Here is a 24,063-nt window from a genome sequence, read left to right on the forward strand (position 1 = left end):
TATCAGTTTAACCATTAATCGTTTTGTAATTAATAAATTAACAATATGTTTTTGTTTAAAAAAATTAAAAAGAATAATATTGAAATAATAGTTTTCTGTTAAGAAATAAAATTGAGAATTATAAAATAAAAATATTTGAATTTCATTCAATATTATAATTATAATTCTTAATTTTAAATAGTCTTCTAAATATATAAATTAAAATTAAACACCCAATTCTAATTACAATTAGGTATAAACAAATTTTTAAGACGTTAATCACACTATAATATAATTTAGTGTAAAAAATAATTTTAAATAATATAAATTAATAAAATATAAATATTGTACTAAATAAAATTATAATAAATATTTATGTTATTACATATGAATTTATCACATGATTCATGAGTTGAAGAAGAAAAATGTATAACTTTTCATTTTTTCTTGACTAACTCATTTTGTTAGACAATTGTATTAATAATGTAAATATCACAGGTATACTTGTTTGAGGGTTTTTTATTAGGTAATGGGAAAATGAATAATAGGTGATGTTAAATGCGCACCCTAAACCTATCTGGTATGTTAAATACGCACCTGACTGCAAATTCGTGAAACCGGCGGAAAGGACGACGATGTCGAAGAACATGGAGATCGCCGTCGGGGCATAATTCTGTCAATAAACACGACCATTTCGGCGATTCCAATGCGGCATAGAGCGTAGGAAGAAACGAATGTTCAAGCATTTCGAGTATTTATCTCTCCGTCTTCGTTCTTCCTTCTTTATTACCACTCGCTACTTCCTTCTTGTCCATTACCTTGACCGCAAACAAAGGCGCATCGGAGTTACGGAGGATTTTACTTCGGCGTGGTAAACGGCGCCAATGTCGCCAGAACCAATGCGTTGTAAGAATCGGAGGTCTAAGAATGAGAGTTGGCCGGAGGGAGAGTCGGATCTGATCTTTTTGATTGAATCCCAGCAGGAGTCGCCGCCTGATACGGTGTAGCTCTTGGAGATGAAGGAGATGGCGGAGGAAGCTGCGGCCCATGATGTCTTTGAGCCGGAGCTGGTACTTATATTGATGTTAGTGGCAGTAGCTGTGGAATTGTGTTCTTTATTTTTTAACCAAACACTATTAATGGTAATAGTAATAATTAATTAGTTTCAATCAAACACCACACTTCAATCAATCATATACATTCATATTCTCTACCTTTATCAATTCAATTCATATTCCCATTCCCTTATTTGAACCAAACGCACCTTAATCTTTCAAACGAAAACATAACTCCAACTTAAAAAGTAAGTAAAACTTGAATTATTTGTCATTGTCGACCTCATAACCTTACTAAAGGGCATTTTTCCCGACCAGGTGATCAACCTCTTACCCTCTCCGTCGTTTATTGTATTCTGACGCTCTAGGAAGGTCTTTAGAGTTGTAGAGAGCTTCTCAACATGTTTGTAAGTTTAAAAACTTTATTCTAAAACAAATTTGATTTTCACAGATTACTTTCTCTCTCGATTATTAGTTTTCGTAATTGTGAATTGATCGGTCATTACTCTTTGATCATACATTTATTGATTAATCATTCCTAATTGTCTATTTGAGTATTCTTAAGAAAGTCAAAATTTAATCAAAATTATAATTAGCCATTGATCGTTGTTCTTGAGATTCGGCTCAAGAACAAGGGTCTCAGTTATAATTTTATAAGTCTATTAATTTATATGGAGCCTCTAAATATTATAGTTTGAAAGTTAAAAGTAAATAACTATAACAATAGCTTTCTATGATTCATCAAGATTTTATGGACAATTTTTTTATAATTATTTTAAAAATTAAATAAATAATATTTTGACTAAAAAGATGATAAAAATATTATTTAAACAAAAATTTCTATTATTTTCATTGTATACACAAATTATTAATTTTCACCCATGAGGACATTAATAATATCTTTAATTCATTTTCTTTCAAAATAATCATTTTCTTTACTTCTTCTTTCTTCATTTTTTTTATGAATAAAATAACATAATTATTAACCTCTTCTTATAACATTATTATATTTCATATATACCCTTTCACTGCATTTTATCTTTTTCCACTCTAAAAAAATCTAGATAATTACTCCCAAATATCTAGTTTCAAAAGATCATTCCCTAAATATTCGAAAAAAAATAAAATAAAATCATTATATTCCCGTATCCCAACTACCATTCGATCCTGATTCCGAAACGTGGCCTAAAAACATACCGCGAGTATAATATACATATATACCCGCGCGTGAGAATTTTGCAGCAGATCTAGAAACCACCCCTATTTTTGGCAATCACAAATTCAAAACAACTTCAACTTCGACGACAACGACGAACCCCTCAGCCACCACCACATCTCTCTCTCTTTATCTCCGGCGAGGTTTATGTTCATGCAATCTTCACTTTCATTTCCTTCTTTCTTCTACCTCCACTAGTTCTCTTTCTCCCGCGCAAAATGGTGGAAACTACGCTACCTGTTAATGATGGTGATGATGCCTCCGATGAATGTCTTCTTTTGCTGGAATCTAATAGTGGGGATCGATCTTGGATGCTGAACTTTGATGGGTTTCAGTTTTCTGAGTATAAGGAGAAACCTCCTCGTGGCCTACATGACTGTCTTGGAGTTTTAGGTAAAAGATTCTTAGAGATCTTTTCACTTGTTTTTGTTCATTTTCAGCTTTTCAGGGCATTTGACGTTGTGGGTTTTTTATTTTCTTTCGTTTTTAGTCGTTGCTTTTCACTTTACTTGGAAGAAGTTAATTTTGTTGTCGGGTTATTGTGAAATTAACCTTTAGAAAAAAGGGTGTTGATGGGCCTTGATTTGGTAAGTATTAATATTATGCTGACATGGGGATATGTTCTTAATGGTTTATGCATTTGAAGAAATGCTTTTCCCAAATTTTGGTAGTTAATGAATGTATGATTGCAATCTTGATACTCTTCTTTTTGATGTCTGAGTTGTATAAATTCTTTGATATATTCACATGCATCAACTTTATTCAAGTATTAAATACTATTTGTGCAAATTTATGTTATATGTCCAAGTTGCTTTGAAAAAACTTGGAATTATCATTCATTCTTTCTCGAAGCTATAGACTTCAAAATTAGCCTCTTGTGCATTCTAATTGGGTGAAATAGACATTATTTTTGGAGAAAAATACACCTGAAAGATGATTCACCATAAAGTCTAGAGCCAAGTATAGTGCTGTTATGATTAGTCTAGCCTTATTTCAGAAAATAGAACCCGATAATTTCACACCAAAAGGAAGTTGATTAACCCCTCTAGTACCATCTTCAGTTAAAGGACTGACCTTGATTACATACATTGTTATCATCTCTAGAAACCAACACTAATCTACTTAAGTAGAACGAAGGGTCACAAACAAGTTGCTATAATGGTGTAAAGATCATTGCTTGCAACCTCAAGTGTAGTGAAGAAAAACAGTAAGGTTCACATAAATTTCTTTGAAGACCTATAACTGTATTTGTCGAAGGGATGCAATTCCTTGTACAGGATCTAAATTTGGATTTTTGTGTGTTAGAGCCTTCATAAGGTGCTAAATCATCTCAGATGAGTATGGTTATATTTTTAGGTTATTCATATCCTCCAGCTCTATGCAACTATCTTCTTTATTCTCTTCTACTGTTTGGTAACATACTGGAGGCATAATGAGCTTATAAGGTATTAATATTGTACATTTGCATAGTGCCAAGATATTAAGAATAGTGATGTGAATTGTGGGCAGGATTTTATTGAGGAAGACACCAATTTGGCCCTATTAATTGATAAAATATTTCTGAATGGATTCAAAATTACCAAAATCATGTCAAGGATATAAGATACCAGCAGCTAACTATGATGAATGCGATATGGTATGGTGTCAGAAATAGACCGATTTTGTATCACCCTTCAGTTCAAATTAGTAAAAACAGTGTCACCTAGTATAATATAGAAGACTATTGAATTCACTTGTGTATCATTTATAGGTCCAGAAGACAATGTTGCCGAGTACTATCAGCAGCAAGTAGAAATGCTTGAGGGATTTACCGAGATGGATGCCTTAACAGAGCGAGGCTTCGTCCCAGGAATGTCAAAGGTTTGTTATGCTACGTCAATGCATCTTCTGCAATAAGAAGATTGGCTTTTGAGAAGGAAGCCTGATTAACAATTTTCTATCATCATCAAATGAATGGGGATTTGTCTCTTGCAGGAGGAGAAGGAAAAATTGGCCAAAAGTGAGACATTTGCCATTAGAATTTCAAATGTCGCGAACATGATTCTTTTTGCTGCTAAAGTTTATGCATCTGTCAAGAGTGGTTCGTTAGCAATTGTTGCGTCCACATTGGACTCACTTCTTGATCTGCTCTCGGGATTTATCCTGTGGTTTACAGCATTCTCCATGCAGACGCCAAGTCCCTATCAATATCCAATTGGAAAGAAGCGTATGCAGCCACTGGTTGTTTTTTTTCTGCCCATTATTATCTGTTTTCACTTGCTTATTTTGATACAATACGATCTTACACAATATTCATGTGCTTCCAATGATGTTAGAACTGCATGGCCTTAAGCAACACTTATCTCTTCTACTATAATAAAACCGACATAAGGAAAACTTCTACACACTACAATGATAAGTCTTTAAGACTTGGATAATCTAACCCATAAATACATGTCAACTAACAGTCGTTTGCCTAAGCATCTGTTTCTTTTCTTTGGGGGTGGTGGGAGGATGAAAACCACTTGGTTCTCCTGACTCTAATTTTCTTTTAAGTCTTGTTCTTCTCTTAAATCATTCTTGATATTTGACTTCTAAGTATGGCCGTCTTAGATTCTAAAGTTATTCATAAGTTATCTCATTTATTGCAGCAACGACAACATATTATACCCCTTTAAAATATTTCACATATATGCATGCATTTATCTTTTGATATTTTAAAATTGATTTTCTAAAAATAACTTGTATGTTCCATGGTCTATTTTTATATTAACTGTTTATACCATGAATCTGTCCTCACCAACATGGAAAGGAATCCCTTTGCATAATTGCAGTCCCTTGAATTTCTCGAGCACCAAAAAATTAGCCAGGATTTTCACCTAAAATTGTGACCTTCATTGATGACCTTTGGTAGTTTTATTTTCACGATGGTATTTATTCCTCAAATTGGTATTGTAAGTTATACTATATTAGGGAATAAGTAGTAGGTATGTGGTTAGGGGAATATTATTAAATAAGGGACATGACAGGCTGAAAAATTGGTATATAAATAAATAGGTATGGCAGGCTGCAAAATAATGAAAACTTAGTTATCTCCTCTTACTTCTTGTTTCTCTCTTCTCTCATATCTCTCTCTTTAAACCCCAAATTGTGTTTTGTTACGAAACATATGCCTAAAGTTTGATTTCATACACCTATGATGAACTAGCTATTTCATAATTCATACTATTTGTAAAATGCAAATACTCTTTTTTTTTATTATGACTTTTCATGTTAAATTAAATGAAAAGTCATAATAAAAAATGCATTGCAATAGCAAATGAATGTAAAAAGATTACACACTAGACAAGAAAAAACAACCTCAAAAGGCTACTATCAGAGAAATAGATAAGTGTCACTTTCACTTTCCAATCTCTTCGAGTACAAACTAATCAACAAGCCTAGATAGTTATTTAGCCAAAGAAAACTTTCCTTCAATTTTCATTCTTACAAAGCTGCCAATTGCATTAGTTAGAGTGAAATTTTCCCATTTCTTGCTCTTAATATAGTAGAGGACTACGTATGTCCAGGTATGATTTTCAACTTTCCTGGGTCTCCCAAAAGTTTTGTTTCTTGAAATCAAATTTCATAAATTGTAGCAACAAAGGCACACATGAGAGTGCTTGAGAAAAAACTACTTCCATGCATTATAAATTTGGAATTGTATTTCCAATTATACACCTTCAAACATTGCCCAATGAAAAATGTTGAGCTGTCTTATACGATCTTAAGATCTCCATGGACATAAATAAAGAATGGATGCAAGATGAAGCAGATGAAACTTAGCTGGCGTATTTAGTCCACTAAAGTTTGGTTTGTTATGTATTGCGTTTCTTTTTTGCATTAAAAACTTATGCTGTTAAAACTCCCGAATTCTTTGCTGAAAGTTTGTTTTCAGGGAATCCTTGTTTTCGCTTCGGTCATGGCAACTCTAGGACTTCAGATTATATTGGAATCGGTTCGCTCTCTTGTATCCAATGTAAGTAGAGAGTAAAAGTTCTAGAGAATTTTCATATTGAGCCTATTTTGGAAATTTAATATTTTATCGTTTGGTATAAAGAATTTTTCATAATTCAGACTATCTTTTGGAGCATGATCCAATTATAGTGTAAGCTTGTTGTTTCATTTGGTAACAAATTATTTTCTAGATGACGATACAAATTATAGTGTAATTTTTTTTTTCATTTGTATAGAGATTTTGTTTTTCTAAATCATGATCAGATTATTTTTTTGATCATAAAACATATTATTTTTAAATCAGTTTTATTAAAACATAACAAATGTATATTAAATGGTATATTAAAACAGCTCAATATGAACCAAATTTATTGATTATATACTAAAGAGACAGGCTCTTCTATCTTTGTCAGGATAGTGAGTTCAATCTGACCAAGGAGCAAGAACAATGGGTGGTTGGCATTATGCTCTCTGTAACAATGGTTAAACTGTGTCTTGCTATTTATTGTCGATCTTTCAAAAATGAGATTGTCAAAGCCTATGCTCAAGATCACTTTTTTGATGTCATCACTAATATGATTGGCCTTATAGCTGTCATCCTTGCTAACTACATAAGCGACTGGATGGACCCTGTTGGCGCTATCATTGTAAGCTACCTTTGCACCATCACTTTTGTTTTTAGTACTCGTCCAATTTCTAATTCTCATCAATCATACATCTCCCATTCTATAACACAAAGTTCTACCCCATTTAGAAACATTTTCATTATTGTTGTGTTAAAAAACATCTTGATGAAAAAAGTAGATTATTTGGGTCAAATGAATAAAATATCCTTTGTATTTAACATATAAAATGCTGTAAAAAATAAAGTAACAATAATTTGGTAATTTGGCTGATGATGCGTTATTTAGATTAACTGTTCATCAATCATGACCTAAGTTTAGTTTCCAATCCAGATACAATTTTGGATCCAGTTATTTTCAAATGGGGCCTTTTCCAAACCATCATTTGAATTTGCTCACTTAGATTTACAAACAAATTCTTTTGACCTTTTTTTTATTGAGATCCAGAAAGTGTTCTCAAATATCTTTTGCTATTTCTAGTTTCTAGCCAGTTTGATGGGAAAACCGGCACATTGTCCTTTCAAGATTTTGTGTTCAGTCTTTGTGTATTTTTTCTTGGTCAAGTAAAAATGTATAAAATTTCATAATAATCAACTTGTTTGTGCAGCTGGCATTGTATACCATACGAACTTGGTCATTAACTGTATTGGAGAATGTAAACTCCCTGGTGGGAAAATCTGCCACTCCAGAGTTCCTGCAGAAACTTACATACCTATGTTGGAATCACCATAAAGCTGTAAGGCACATCGATACAGTCAGGGCCTACACTTTTGGGTCCCACTACTTTGTAGAAGTGGATATCGTCTTGCCTGCAGACATGCCCTTACAAGAGGCACACGATATAGGCGAGTCTTTGCAGGAGAAGCTCGAATTGCTTCCTGAAATTGAACGTGCTTTTGTTCATCTGGATTACGAGTACTCGCACAAACCCGAACATGCACAAACCCATCTTTAAGGTATCTAGCACTAATCCGTTTATCATTCTTATTGACTCCTTATGCTTTATTATTGAAAGGACTTGAATTCATGTGGTATGTGCATATAGTTAGAGTTTTAGACCAACATACTAACTTTCATTACCTTGAATCTATTATGTAGGTTTGATTTTATGAAATTTATGATGTGTATGTTTGCTTTTGCTTCTTTTTTTTTTTCTTTCTTTGTAATACTGGTTGAGTAAGGATCAATAATCAACATTTCATTTCATTCAAATTGACAGAGAAAACAGAACAAAGATACACAAATGCCAACTGAAACAAACAATCCACATACCAAATTAAACCCACCAAATACCAAATCAAATCACATAGGTAAGGTAAACATTGAACTGAGTAATTGTCTCCACTCCATCCGTAGTATGTTGGTCCTGCTGATGAAGTGTGGTAATTGTCGCATACCCTTTTGCATGCTCATACTTCCCCGTCCCTCCCACAACCGCGATCTGCGATTCTGGGGACCCTGTTCTATGTATCCCGAAGAAACTAATTGTATCCTCTATTTCATGATGCTCGCCAGAGCCTGAATGAAACAATGCAGTCAAAACCAGGGTATGACCGGTTCCGTCCAATGAACTGGCTAAGTAAAATCCCTGAGCTTTTCCCAACACAGCCGAGTCCAGTTCGTGGCCTTCGGTCAGTTCGTTATCAACGACGGTTATCGATCCAAACATTACCTGTTGGAGGGTGAGTCCGGCTGGGAGCTGACCTGCAGAAACGAAGGGGAGGTTTCCATTGCCGACGGATGCCACGTTGTTGTTGCCGGTGTTTTGGATAACGGAGTTAGCTCCGGCAACATTCTGTTGGCCGTTGAGGCCGACCAGGAACGGCATGTTGTTGTTGTTGATGACTCCGGTTAGGGTATTTAGCGGGATTCCTCCGTTTATCGGGAAAACTTGGTTGTTGGTTTTCGAGAACGGGAGGTTGTTCACGTCGGAATTCGCAACGATTCCCGTTACCACCCTCCCTGATGGACGGGTCCCACCCAGGATGTCGTGCATGAAGAAAGATAACGCACCGGTTGTTCCCTGGGCCGATGACGCTGCAGCTGGTGTCGTCCCGGTTGCCACATTAGCGACGGGGGCTGCGACGACAGGTGCCGTGCCAACAACAGGGGCTGGGGCTGCGACGACAGGCGTTGGGACGACCTGGCCACCTGGCAAAGTGGTGTCGGGCTCGGCCACAGGTACTTCCACGTCAACAACGGGTGTGGTGACGATGGGGGCAACGACGGGTGCTGGGACCTGGCCACTTGGCAAAATGGTGCCAACAACAGGGGTGGTGACGATTGGGGCAACAACAACGGGTGTTGGGACCTGACCACTTGGCAAAATGGTGCCAGGCTGGTCAACAGGTTCCACATCATCGGGCGATGTGGCAGGTAAGTCAGCCGGGAAAGCGAATTGGGGATTCACTTCGTCGAGGAAACGGGCGGAGGAGGTGCAGCCTATAGTGAGGGCAAGGAGGAAGATATAGTAGGGGAAGTTGGTAGCCATTGGGGAGATTGAAGCACTTCTGTTTGCAAATTGCTAATAGAAGAGAAAGCTTTGGTTTGTGAAGAAGATGAGTGAAAGGCTGTTTATATATGAGAAGAAGAAGATGTGGAGCTGATGAAATCAATGGAGTTAGTAAATTTACTTGCTCCATTCTTAGCTAGAATCACAATAATATAATTGTTCAAGATAGTTTGTTGTATGGCTTCCTTCACACTTTAATTCAAAACTTAATAAATATTTTGACTTTCCATTGTTTTTTAAGTTTTTTGGAAAAAAAAAGATGAACTTTATAAAAATATTGTTGGGAACAAATAGAAAGATTTTATATTTTCTTAAATAAATAACTATAAACTATTTTTATGCAACAAAAGGAATATATGAATAAAATTAAAATATTTTATAAAGGATAGAATCTCAAACTTCATACTTTTATTGATATTAGTTTTCTCATTTTTATAAAAGATTTCAACTTTTCATTGGTCAATATCAACACACCAGAACTTTTTTTAATCTAATATTTTTTCTTAAATTTCCACCATATTGATTATAAAATTGTATTTTTGTTTTTATATCTATATGAAATGTCTGATTGAAATTTTTTTTATCAAATTTTAGTATAAAAGTATTGGGAACTTACATTTGCATTTTTTTTTTATTGAAAATGCATCTAAGTAGGAGTTGAAGTCTCTTTGAAATTTTCTATTTAAGAATAAAATCAAATAGCATTGTTTAAATTTTTGTCTTAGAAGAGAATATCATTAAGCATTTTTTTCTTGCTCATTTTGATTGTTGTATTTAAGAACTTGTTGGAAAAAAAAATGTCACATGGTGTAAAAAATATGAAGAAATGGAACAAGTAAACAATGGTTAACAATAAAAAGGATACCAAGGGCTTCAAGCATTGATTCTTAATATGCAAAACTCAGAACAAACAACAAGTGTTATTAGGGATTAAAAAATGCATTGAAAGAAGAAAAAGATATGGAAGAACAATTGGCAATATTGGAAAAAGAGTTCAATATCAAGAGATAAAGCTTAAAAAAATGAAGCTATTTATATAACTTAGAATATAGAAGATAAAAGAGGTAAATTTAAAGAACATATATTTTATGAGAAAATGGTCAAAATAAAAATAGATTATATTGTGCTTATTCATTCATAGGAGTACTTCAAAACTCATAAATATAAAATTACTCTTATTTCTAAATCTATTTAAGCTCGTTAAAATATAAATGGTAATAAATATATGAACCCAAAACCTAATAATCTCCACGTATGCTATTATTAGGATTATGTGTGTGAGTCACATACCTAACAATCTTCGCATTTAAAAGTTTTAACAACTCCAGAGATAAGTGAGTCTTATACACTCTTCTTCACTTTCACCGTATCTCAACTTGAAGAATTCCATATCACTTCAAATAAATCGATCACATATTTTTCTTGTCTCAAACACACTTCTAGGAGATGAAGTCACAAATTTTATAACACTAATTGAAATTGGGCAGCCAAGCTTCTTCCAACCACAATAGACCATCAATAACTCCTTAAAATCTCTATTGTCCATACATACTAACATTTGATCATCCCAGAGATCAAAATTCTTTGTTTCACAAACAAAACATTTCCTTTGATTTACCACAAACATTAATTACCAGTTCCAGTATATACCTCGAAATATAAAGCCATCAGGTTCAAGTGTTTTTAGGTCTTTAATGCTGAAAAAAACATTTTTGATCTTTTCGGGTAAGGGAATTGCAGTGAGTATTCTATTGATATCATCTATAATGTTCGGTTGAATATGGTTGAAGTCGATCGACATGAGCTCAATGTTCCTACCCGTTGTGTAGATGTCCGTCGTGCTTGAACTCGATGTTGATGTCCTCCCAAGTTATGCATTTTGGTTGTTATGATTTGAGATAAGATGATTGAAATTTGCAATTCTTCTCTTAACTATAGATATGAAGAAGAATCAGGATGATGTATCACCATGGTTAATCTAATTGAATCTCAATTTTCAACACCTTTCCTGATTTTATTGATTGTGTTTCTACATTCAAATTCATCATTGTGCAAGCTTTTTCTGTTACTTTTTTGAGATTCTTTTCAAGGTATCTAATTGAGCTTGTTTTGAAGAATAGAAAATGATAAGATCTTCAATGTTGATAACTATTAACATACCATACTGAGAAAACAATAGAAGATACACAAATTCAACAAACCAAATCAAGCACACAAAATAGTAAGTAATCAAATGACATAAGTAAGATAAACAGTAAACTCTGTAATCGTTTCCACCCCATCTGTAGTATGTTGATCCTGTTGATGAAGTGTTGTAATTGTCGCATACCCTTTTGCATGTTCATACTTCCCCGTCCCTCCGATCACCGCAATCTGCGATTCCGGTGACCCTGTTCTATGTATCCCAAAAAAACTAATCGTATCTTCTATTTCATGATGCTCGCCGGAATGAAACAAAGCTGTCAAAACCAGAGTATGACCAGTTCCATCCAATGAACTTGCTAAGTAAAATCCCTGAGCTTTACCCAACACAGCTGAATCCAGTTCATGTCCTTCTGTCAATTCGTTATCAACGACGGTTATCGATCCAAACATTACCTGTTGAAGGGTAAGTCCGGCTGGGAGCTGACCGGCGGAAACAAAAGGCAGGTTTCCGTTGCCGACGGATGCCACGTTGTTGTTGCCGGTGTTTTGGATAACGGAATTGGCTCCGGCGACATTCTGTTGACCGTTGAGGCCGACCAGGAATGGCATGTTGTTGTTGTTGATGACTCCGGTTAAGGTGTTTAATGGGATTCCTCCGTTTATTGGGAAAACTTGGTTGTTGGTTTTCGAGAAAGGGAGATTGTTCACGTTGGAATTCGCTACAATTCCGGTTACTACCCTCCCGGAAGGACGGGACCCTCCTAGAATGTCGTGCATGAAGAAAGATAACGCACCACCGGTAGTTGTTCCCGGGGATGATGGAGTCGTCGTCCCGATCGCCACGGAAGGGGCGATGCTGGGTGCGACGACTTCTTCGGCAATCGGGGTGGTGACAATGGGGGCTGGGACCTGGCCACTTGGCAAAAGTGACATGTCATCGGGTGATGTGGCGGGTAAAACAGCTGGAAAAGTGAATTGTGGGGGCACTTGGTTGAGGAAACGGGTGGAGGTGGTGCAGCCTATAGTGAGGAGAAGGAGGAAGAGATAGATGGGGAAGTTGGTAGCTATGCCCATGGGGGTGATTGAAGAACTTGTGTTTGTAGCCATTTGTTTTTGTGGATTGCAGATTTGAAATAAGAAAGAATGATGAATTGAGATGATTTGTGATGAATTGAAGAAGATGAGTGAAAGGGTGTTTATATATATTGTTTATAAAGTGGAGTGAGTGATTGTTGTTGAAAGGAAAAAGAAGAAGTGGAGTTGATGGAAACAATGGAGGTAGTAGTTGATTCACTTGCTCCATCTTCACACAAAATAATAAAAATGAATTATGAACTTCTATTTAGAAAGGATCGGTTTAAGATAAAATCTCAAATAACTAATTTTATGATAAACATAATTTAAAATTGGACCATTTCATAAAAAACTCAAATGAGAACTTTAAATAACCATTGAATTTTTTAATTTTTCTAAATTTAGTTATTATTTAAACATAAATAAAGTAGTGTTATGATAGATAGAGTTAAACATGCGAGGGAATGTGCATTTAAGTGTTACGTATAACATATTTTATCTCTAATTTTAAATGGGATAAAGGATAAATTTAGTACTCTGTTTAAGAGATTTATCAAATTTAAGACTCACATAATATTTTGTCATTTAAAGAACTGTTGTTATAATAATTTGTTATATTTGTTACTTTCTGTTAACACCATTAATTTATATATATATTCATGTCTTCTTCTCCTTCTCTCCCTTTCAGCACTAACCATCATCTCTCTTTCCAAATTTCCCACACTTCTCGTCCCCGACAATCCATCTGCTTCCCAAACTTCCATTGACCCAAAACAACTATGAGCTCTTTAATCCCTCAACATTCCCATGTCCAATGATCCATGCTCCAATTCCTCCTCCTCTTGGGACGCCACCTCTCCCATCCGTCATTTAAGTACTCTCCCTCCGCCTCGTTGACAACGTCCAAATTTCAAACACCATCCTTAATGTTGATGAGACCTAACGGGCATCTAAGAAAATACAGCCACTAGCCAAAGCCAAATGTCACATTGGTAAGTGAATGTGTCTATTGGTGCTTGCCTGGTCCTATTGATCTTTGGAATGATTTTTTATCCAATTGTTGAGGAAAGAAGAATAATAATAATTAGGTACAGTTCAATCCATTTAATTGCAGGCATCAAACATATATACATATAGAGATAATTAGAAGGAAGAAAGGGAACTTATAACAAAAACACTATAACAATAGTTCTTTAAATGAGAAAAAATTAACAGAGTCCTAAGTTTGACAAATCTCTGCAAACAGAGTACTAAATTTATAATTTATTCCAATTTTAAATTATACATGGCACATACAAATATTTAATAATTTTTAAAAAAAAAATTCTATTACTAAAATAAATATTTGGTAATTTATCTTTCTTCAATTTTTATTATTAAATTTTTATAAATAATATTTTAAAATTATTAATATTTTTAAAATTATATATTGTTACACATATATATAAATTTATTATTATATATATATATATATATATATATATCTTTTTTATAATTTTAAAAGAATATATACAATTTTTTTAATTTAATATTTATATAAAAAAAGTGAAAAAAACATTTTTTTTAATTATTTATTTCTTGTTATGCTTAATAATTTATCTTCTAATTATTAAAAAAATTCAAAACATAATTTTAAATAATAAAAATTAGAATAATTAATTATATTATACTTAATTAAAAATATTACTGGAAATAAAAACAATTAGTTATAAAGAGAAACAATGTTGGAGTATAAATTAGTAATTTTTAATTTTTTAATTTTTATTTATTTATAATTTAATATATATATATATATATATATTTATTAAATATTTATATATATATATATATATATTTAATCTATATCAAACACATTAGTTAAAGTAGGATATGGATGTAAAATTATATATTATATATTTTATACAACAAACATTTTAGAGATTAAATATATATTTGTAACCTCAGAAAATCCCTCTAGCTTAACACGTGTTGTACAATACGTGCCAATACCGGAATCCGACGTGGCTCGAGATTCGATTCGAACCATTGTTTACGTGTCAGACATCATTTTAAAATAAAATATTTATTTTTAAAGATTTTGATAGTACCCGGCTACTTTTAAAATTAACTATGTAAAATTAATTAATTTTATTTAAATTTTAATTTTCTGGAGATAAAATAATAATTTAATTAAAACCAGGTTTAAATTAATCAAACATGATTAATTCAATAAAATATTTTTATTTGAAAATAGAGTCGCCAAATAATTTTAGAAAAATCAATAAAATGTACATACATAAACGTACTTTATACCAAAGTTTCTATAAGGGGTTCGTTATTTGGTTACGCTCGGAAAAGAACTTTCGCGCTATATCCTTCACGTCCGTCGAAAACAGTTTTATTTTTTAAAAGTCCGACTATCAAAAGATTTTTTTTATAACTTTCATTTTCTTTAATTAGTAGTCTAGGGTCTTAAACAATGGTAGATTTAGATTGTGTAAGTAATTGCAATTGCGTACCTACAATTGCGTTGATATAAGACTTAGTATAAGACCTCAGAAAAATATCAGAAAAAGCAATCGAATTTAGAAATAAATTCCAAACAGGGCCTGAATCAAAATATTTGTTTGGGAAATATCTCGAAAATATTAAATATTATTTTCTGACTTTTCAGGATTATTTGAAAATAGATTGGGGGTTCCAAAATTACAAAAATAATTTTAGATTTTGAAAAGTGGAACCAAACAAGCCTTAAGACCGGAGTCCTAGGGCTTGGGTCCATTTTTACCGATCTAGGTTCGGATGGGCTTGGTCTAGACCGCGAGTAGTGTAGATCGGGGCTTGGGACACTCGGTCAAGGGACCAAAGAGTTTGGCCTTGGGGTTCAAGAGGCTCAGTCCTAAACTCAGGTTGTTTGGTCCTAGGTTTGAAAGTTTCAGTCCCATATCTAGCTTCTTCGGTCATGGGACCTAGGAGTTTTGTTCCTAGGTCAAATCTCTCAGTCTTGGGTTAGAATCCTCGGTTGAATTCCTCGTTCATTGTTCAAGAACACTGGTCTTGGGTCTCGGTCTTAACTCAAGAACACCAGTATTGGGTCTCAGTCCTAGGTCAATTTTCTCGGTCCTTGGTCTTGGTCAAGACCGAAGATTCTCGGTCCTACTTCTTGGTCCTGGTCCTACGGGAATCAGTCCAAGAGGACCTAGTGTTCTTCATTTTGTATAAAGATTGCAGATTTGTAACTTTTGATATAGATCATGAAAACATGATCTATAAGTTGCAAACAACTCATATGGATGTATGAATCATAATCCCTAATTCTAACTCGATCAATCGAGCTATAAGTCGATCAATTTCTCAATCCGATTTCTAGGGTAAGAATTGAGAACTTTTGATTTAGGTCATCTCGTGGCCTAATTCTTATTCCAACAAGTTTCAAATGATGTTTATAGTCGAACACAACCAAAACAAGAACATCAATCAAGCTCTGTAACAACTTTTAAAACTGAAATTCAAACTCATTTTTTCAAAAAATTAAGTTGGATCAAACATGATCGGGATGAATGTAATATGATCTGTAAATCATCCTAACATGTTTACAAACATGTTAGGCGACTATTTAAATTAAAAATTTAAGCATAAAGCTTAAGAACATGAAATTCGAAATTTCTAGATTTTCAAATTGATTTTGAGTTTTTTCGATTAAGGTCGATTTGATGAAATCTTTTTTGATAGAAAGTTTGAAAATCATCTTAGGATCAATTTTGATTATACAAAACACGAAATTGACCATAAAACAAGTTCAACCCGATTGAAATTAAAAAAATTCAATTCTTAATCACAATTCGAATTATAACAAGTCTGAAAGCTTACTATTAATTAAGAGAACACTCCATTGACTTCAAGGAAGCTTTTCAAAACTCGGGATCGAAGTTAGGATTTCCTGAATTTTCTTCAAAAATTAGTCGTCGAAGCTTCGTTGGAGATCTTCGTACAGGTTGTGATTGTAGGATTTTCTTGGATGAATTGGAAGAAGAATTTATTAGGACTATTTATACCCGAGCTAAGAAATATATATATATATATATATATATATATATATATATATATATATATATATAAAATGCGTTTTGGTGTGAAAATTTGTGATTTGTAGTTAATTGTTATTATTATATATAAATTTACCTCATAATCATATAGTTTAATAAATAAAATATTTAAGTATTTTCTCAATAAAAATTATGTAATTTTTTCTTCACATGAAATTTATTTACTTACAATTAATTATATTTGTTTACTATAAAATATTCATTAAAACTATTATAATAGTCATTCTTCTAATTTTGATCTATATGCAAATTAAATTTTGAATTGATTAAATTTATTACGCAATTGTGATTTAATAGCTTATAATCCAATTAAATTACATTTTTTTATTAATTTAATTTTAAGTACAAAATTTATTTGAGTAATTCATTCTAAAAAAATTAGACTTTATTCATTTTTATGTTTGTAAAATAAGGTTTTATCAAAAAATAAAAAAAAATAAAGAAAAAACTTTTAAAAAATTGAGAAGTTGAGTTTGTGTTATTTAAATATTTTAATTAATAAATAATATAATATTATTATATGAAATATTTAAAACATAAAAAAATAAATATTATATAAATAACAAAAAAAGTTAAGCAATGTACTTGTGTAGAAGTGTAGAAGAAAGAAATATAAAAATTGAATATTTTATAAAATTAAACTAACAGGGAATGTGATTTTGAGGCTAAAATATTTCATTTAAACATCGGGATTTTGAGGCTAAAATATTTCATTTAAACACCGAATATTCTCTCCTCTTATTAATTAATTTCTCTTTCTACTTTTATCAATTAATTTATCCCTATTCTCATGAAATAATTATTAATAAATGATTTTTTTTCCCTTATTTTTTTTATATTTATTATTTCTCATTTAACTATTTAACTGGTAAAATAATTTAACACTTTACAACCATCTCTAACATTAAATATTTTAATACTATGTCTAAATAAAACATAATTTGAATTTGTTGTATTTATTAATTAATTAATTTTTTTTGCAAAACCTTAAACCATAAACTTTAAACCCTAAATAAACCCTAGACCCTAATTTATATCTCTTACCCCGTTAGTTTAGTTGAATTATGAATTTTTTTTTATATATTTATGACTTTTCAAATATTTTTTATTTATTCTTGATGCCCTATTTTTTTTATTTTCTTTATTATTTTTCTATTGACCTATTAATATTTTTTTTAGTTTTTATTATTATAAATGTTTATCTAATATTTCTATTCTCTATTTTTCATCATATTCTGATCCTTTAATAAACATAAATTATTATTAACATATTAGTAGTGTGTTACTTTTTTAATCATTGATGGTAGGTATGAACACTTGTTGGTGATCAAATATTGTGAAATAATAACAGCCTTAAATGTTGGCCTCGGTCTTGTCTTGATTGCGGAGGGCCAGGACCGAGAGGTGCCTAAAAAGAATGTCGTGGGTGTGCGGCATGGGCACCAGAGTTGCAAAGTGCTAAGTGTCTAAAGTTTATGTCGTGGCATGAATATTGAACACCAGGACCGAGAGAAGGATGTTAGCATGCGTTTGTCTTGGCATGATGCGGAGTGCCGAAACTAAGCTTAAGTGTGGTCGTGTGCGTGGGACCTAGGCGGGGTGACAACGGCGGGTGCATTGAAAGGATGCACGGAAAAGAATCAAGCTGACTTGTGACGGTTGTGAGTAGACCTGGAAAAGTCGGCAGATGTGGCGGAAATCTCGGGAGCAGTTGTGATTGGTGGAAAACGTTGGCATAGTGGGCGGTTGCATCCCACTACTTGCAGTTAGACCCACGTCTAGCAGTCCAGCAGCAGTTAGGACCGATGAAGGAAGTGGGACTGAAGTAATGGAGCAGTTAATACCCACTACTTGTAGTTAGACCCACGTCCAGCAGTTAGGACCAAGGAAGACCCACGTCCAGCCGCCCAACAGCAGTTAGGACTAATTCCAGCAATAACTTCCAGGCGGTTTTCCCCCACTCTGCGGAGTTGGTTATTTTCCTTTAAGCTTATTGTTATCCCCAAGGCTATAAATACATCTTGAGCTGCACAAAGACGTTTGGTTGAGTTTTAGTAGTAAAATACCCACAGCTAGTGAGAGTCTTTTTGTGTGCAGCCAAGTGAATTTATATTCTTCTTTGTAATTATTATTTGTGAGCGAAATAAAATTATAAAGTCGGGCGTGGCCCGTAATTCTGTGTGTTTTTTACTTTCCTGCATACTTATTGATTGTTGTGAGTTCGTTGTTTATTTCTATGCGAGAAATAAACCTTGGTGTTGAGTTTGGTTGATTGTTTTGGTGCGCAAAACAAGCCTCACAAGGGAGAAAAAGTTAGTAAAAATCCACTGCGTAATTTGCCCATGTGACAGGTGGTATCAAAGCCCCGTTTGCGATTTCTATCAAACATGACAAAACGATGAGCAACCAGAAGTCTTAACCTGGAGATGGAACCAAGACTGAAGCGCCTGGAGGAGTTGGTGGGAGCCCCAAACGCTGGAGACGATGCTTCCATATTTGCTCAGATCAACGACTTAAACACAAAATGGTTGTCTGCTAGAAACTCCATTGCTGAAGTTTCAGGGTTGATTGGTTAGAGGGCGCTGGTGACTGAAGAGGACCTAGAGTCCAGACTGAAGCACTTTGAGACTGAGATCAAGCTCTTGAAGAGAGTTTTTGAAGCTTCAAAGTTTGTTGGCCAGGGAGCGCTGGTAACCGAAGGGGACTTTGAGTCTAGGTTGGAGTACTTTGACATGGAAATCTGACTCTTGAAGAAAGTTGTTGGCAGCAGCCATGCCATAGCCCATGTTTCTTCATCTAGATTCAAAGTACCAGAACCAAAAGCCTTTGGTGGCGTGATAAGTGCCAAAGAGTTAGAGAATTTTGTGGAATATGGAAACTTATTTCGCAGCAGCGAAGATCCCTGAAGAGGAAAGAGTCTCGATCACAAGCATGTACCTAGCTGGGGATGCGAAGCTGTGGTGGAGAGCGCGCTTATCGGATGATGCGAGTGCGAATCGAGCTAAGATTGACTCGTGGAAAATCAAAAAGCGTGAACTGAAAGAGCAGTTTTTCCTCGAAACTCGTTTTGGAGGGCGAGAGAAGCCCTTCGAAACTTGAAACATGCTGGTTCGACCAGGGATTATGTGAGGGATTTTACTTCCCTAATGTTGGATGTGAAGAAATATCCGAAGAAGATAAATTGTTCAACTTGTTATCTAGTTTGCAACCGTGGTTGCAAACCGAACAAAGGAGGCATGACGTGAAGAACTTGTCATCGACCATTTCTGCGGCTTATCGCTTAGTGGACTTCAAAACAATCGGGGGTGAAAATTCTGATGCTAAGAAGAACACTCAAAGGGACAAGGGGAAGGCTAAATCTTATGAAACATAGGCAGCCAAGTTCGAGGGATATAGCAATAAGAAGGAAATAAAAGGGAGTTTTACTTCCCGGGACCGTGACAATCAGGGGTGCTTTATTTGTGAAGGAGACCACCGCATGAAGGACTGTCCAAAGCGTGCAAGGGTAGCAGCACTCTTGGCCGAGAAAGATGAGGAGCTTAGGAAAGAAGCTCCTGCAAAGGTGAATCCGATGCAGCTATTGAGTGCATTGCATGCGAAGAAATCATTTCCAGGGATGTGCTTGATGTTTATGAAAGTCTGCATCAATGAAAGAGAAGTGATAGCGTTGGTTGATTCAGGGGCCACACATAATTTTGTTACTGACCGAGAAATTCAGAAGTTGGGGTTGGTGATGTCCCCACATAAGGGCCGATTGAAGGCCGTGAATTCTGAAGCCACGCCAAATAAAGGCATGGCCAAGGCCGACCTCCAGGTGGGAAGTTGGCAGGGGCATGTCGAGTTGATGGTTGTTCCTCTAGATGATTATGAAGTCCTTCTAGGACTTGAGTTTCTAGTCTAAGCAAAGGTGGTTGTGATGCCTCACTTGGGAGGGATTTTCATTGGTGATCCCAAGAGCCCCTCATTCATAACAGGAACTTACAAATCTCCGAATAAAAATAAGTCGGGATGCCTTGAAGCCGTGCAACTAGTTGAAAGCCGTGTGGGGGAAAAGGAGGCAGATGCGTCGACTGGGTTGGAGATGAAGGCCAGAAAAGGCCAAGTGTCGGCCTGTGCTAAGGTCTCGACGCTTGCTGGGTCCAGACTTTCGAAAGATGCTCGAAAGGTAACCAAGGAGGACCCTAAACATCAGCCGCGGGAGAAGCTGATGGCTTGTTTAGTATGCAAACTGGACAAGACCAAGAAGAAGATGGAAGTGGGTCTGTTGTAGCGACCATCACATATTCCGAGGAGATTAGAGAGATATCTCTCAAAGGGCTTCATTATCGAACTCCCAAGTGTAAGTGGGAAGATCTCTATCATGTGTGTGGGTAGATCAGCCAAGTATACGGTCTCATTGGGGGTGCTAAAGGTTTCTTCAGCAGAGGAGACCGAGGAAGGTTTTTCTAAATACTTAGGTGCGGCGAGATTCCTGAATGCGAGATGAAAGACCTCTGTCCCGGTAGTGGACAAATTATACAAGTACACGGTCCCGATGGCAAGGCTGAAAGCGATTTCGGCTAAGAAGACCGAGGAATTAATTTTGAAGTGCTTGGGCGAGGCAAGATTGGTGCAGGCCCTAACGAGGACGTTGGATTCCTCTGGTGGGGGTGGTATGTTACATCCTTAAATGTTGGCCTCAGTCTTGGCTTGATTGCGGAGGGCCAGGACCGAGAGGTGCCTAAAAAGAATGTCGCGGGTGTGCGGCATGGGCACAAGAGTTGCAGAGTGCTAAGTGTCTAAAGTTTCTGTCGTGGCATGAATATTGAACACTAGGACCGAGAGAAGGATGTTAACATGCGTTTGTCTTGGCATGATGTGCAGTGTCGAGATCGAGTTTAAGTGTGGTCGTGTGCGTGCGACCTAGGCGAGGTGACAACGACGGGTGCAATGAGAGGATACGCTGAAAAGAATCAAGCTGACTTGTGACGGTTGTGAGTAGACCCGAAAAAGTCGGCATGATGGGCAGATGTGGCGGAAATCTTGGGAGCAGTTAGGATTGGTGGAAAACGTGGGAATAGTGGGCGGTTGTATCCCACTACTTGTAGTTAAACCCACGTCTAGTAGTCTAGTAGCAGTTATGACCAATGAAGGAAGTGGGACTGAAGTAATGGAGCAGTTAAGACCCACTACTTGCAGTTAAACCCATGTCCAACAGTCCAGTAGCAGTTAGGACCGAGGAGGACCCACGTCCAGCCGCCCAGCAGCAGTTAGGACTGAGTCCTGCAATAACTGCCAGGCGGTTTTCCCCCAGTCTGCGGAGTTGGTTTTTCCTTTAAGTTGATTGTTATCCTCAAGGCTATAAATACATCTTGAGCTGCACAAAGACGTTTGGTTGAGTTTTGGTAGAAAAATACCCACATCTAGTGAGAGTCTTTTTGTGTGCAGCCAAGTGAATTTATAGTCTTTTTTGTAATTGTTATTTGTGAGCAAAATAAAATTATAAAGTTGGGCGTGACCCTTAATTCTGCGTGTTTTCTACTTTTTGCATACTTATTGATTGTTGTGAGTTCGTTGTTTATTTCTGTGCGAGAAATAAACATCGGTGTTGAGTTTGTCTGATTGTTTTGATGCGCAAAACAAGCCGCACAAGGGCGAAAAAGTTAGTAAAAATCTTCTGCGTAATTTGCCCGTGTGACAATAGGTATGAACACTTGTTGGTGGTCAAATATTGTGAAATAATAACATTCATCATAATTTTGTGTTCATTATTATTGTAATTTTATTATATCACATTATTTTTTATTAAAAAAAATATTATTATGATATTTCATATTATTTTATTTTGACGAGAATAAATTAATTAATATTAAAGAAAAATAGAAAATTAATAATATGGAAATAGAGAAATTAATTAATAAAGAGAAATAAATTAACTAAATAGAGATGAGAGAGAAAAAATAATTAATTCGTTAAAGAGAAAGAGAAAAAAATTAATTAATTCGTGAAGAGAAAAATTAATTAATAAAAGTAGAGAGAATATTCTGTGTTTAAAAGGAAATATTTTATTTTCGTTAATAATTTTTATATTTAATTTGTATATATTTATAATTTAATATATTTATAAATTTTATTAAATTGTTTTATTCTTTTACTATTATTATTCATTTAAAAAATATATAAATAAGTTAATTAATTTAATATAATATATATAGAAATGAGAGAGAAAAATTAATTAATTCGTATAGTAGTATAGTAGAGAGAAAAATTAATTAATAAGAGTAGAGAGAATATTATGTGTTTTAAAAGAAATATTTTATTTTCGCGGGGAATTTTGCGGCCCTAATTCGCGTTCCCTACCATTACTCTAAACTAAAAGATAGAGAATTTAAAAGATATATAAATACAAGTTTTTGTTTGTTGTTGAGCATTTTGTGCTTATTTTATTATTATTATTTTTTAAGAGAGCGTTTGGTTCAAATAAAGAAATCGGAATATAAATTAGATTGATAGATGTGTGGAATGAGAATGAGTATGATTGATAGAAGTATAGTATTTGGTTAATAATATATATAAGATGTGTGGAATGAGAATGAGTATGATTGATAGAAGTATAGTATTTGGTTAATATATGTTTCGAACTTACAACCTAACAATACAAGTACAACTCTTTAACCAACTAGGCTACTAAGACATTATATTTTCAATTCAACACCAAATTTGATAAACGCGGGACGTTTTAACATTAATATAAGTTCAACTTTTTAACTAACTAATCTATATATATATAATGATGCTTAATTTTTAAAGTGTCCGGATTGTCGGGTCGAGGGTTGTGGTTAATTTTGATACTTGGGTCGGATTGTGGGTTGACCCGTTTTTAAATTTAAAACAGTTAAAAATAAAATTAAAAATGCTAGAAGTATGTTTATATAATGATGCTTAATTTTTAAAGTGTCCGGATTGCCGGATCGAGAGTTGTGGTTAATTTGGATACTTAGGTCGGATTGTGGGTTGACCCGCCTTGAAATTTAAAACGGTTAAAAATAAAATTAAAAATGCTAGAGATATGTTTCAAACTTGCAACCTAACAATACAAGTACAACTCTTTAACCAACTAGGCTACTAAGACTTTATATTTTCAATTCAACACCAAATTTGATAAACGCGGGACGTTTTAACATTAATATAAGTTCAACTTTTTAACTAACTAATATATATATATATAATGATGCTTAATTTTTAAAGTGTCCGAATTGTTGGGTCGTGGGCTGTGGTTAATTTGGATACTTGGGTCGGATTGTGGGTTGATCCATTTTTAAATTTAAAACGGTTAAAAATAAAATTAAAAATACTAGAAGTATGTTTCGAACTTGCAACCTAACAAAAACAAGTACAACTCTTTAACCAACTAAGCTAC

General features: G+C 34.4%; 3 protein-coding genes across 4 annotated transcripts; 1 reads left to right on the plus strand and 2 right to left on the minus strand.

Moving 5' to 3' along the window:
• The first annotated feature begins 2,287 nt into the window (after positions 1-2,287).
• On the plus strand, positions 2,288-9,587 carry LOC124934063 (metal tolerance protein 11-like). 2 transcript variants are annotated; one of them, XM_047474532.1, is made up of 7 exons: positions 2,288-2,643; positions 4,001-4,110; positions 4,225-4,470; positions 6,167-6,247; positions 6,639-6,872; positions 7,456-7,804; positions 8,364-9,587. In XM_047474532.1, the coding sequence occupies exons 1-6, from the start codon at positions 2,469-2,471 to the stop codon at positions 7,801-7,803; spliced, it is 1,194 nt and encodes a 397-aa protein (XP_047330488.1). In that variant the 5' UTR covers positions 2,288-2,468; the 3' UTR covers position 7,804; positions 8,364-9,587. The 2 variants fall into 2 exon arrangements, with proteins under 2 accessions (XP_047330488.1, XP_047330487.1); XM_047474531.1 differs by lacking the exon at positions 8,364-9,587 and adding an exon at positions 8,068-8,191.
• Positions 8,146-9,339, minus strand: LOC124935271 (dirigent protein 24-like). The gene has a single exon (XM_047475716.1). It carries the CDS (start codon positions 9,337-9,339, stop codon positions 8,146-8,148), a length of 1,194 nt encoding a protein of 397 aa, XP_047331672.1.
• A 2,002-nt stretch (positions 9,588-11,589) lies between the features above and the next one.
• LOC124935272 (dirigent protein 24-like) lies at positions 11,590-12,612 on the minus strand. The gene has a single exon (XM_047475717.1). It carries the CDS (start codon positions 12,610-12,612, stop codon positions 11,590-11,592), a length of 1,023 nt encoding a protein of 340 aa, XP_047331673.1.
• Between the last annotated feature and the right edge of the window lie 11,451 nt (positions 12,613-24,063).

The sequence above is a fragment of the Impatiens glandulifera genome, chromosome 4 (assembly GCF_907164915.1).
Source record: "Impatiens glandulifera chromosome 4, dImpGla2.1, whole genome shotgun sequence".
NCBI classification, from domain to species: Eukaryota; Viridiplantae; Streptophyta; class Magnoliopsida; order Ericales; family Balsaminaceae; genus Impatiens; species Impatiens glandulifera.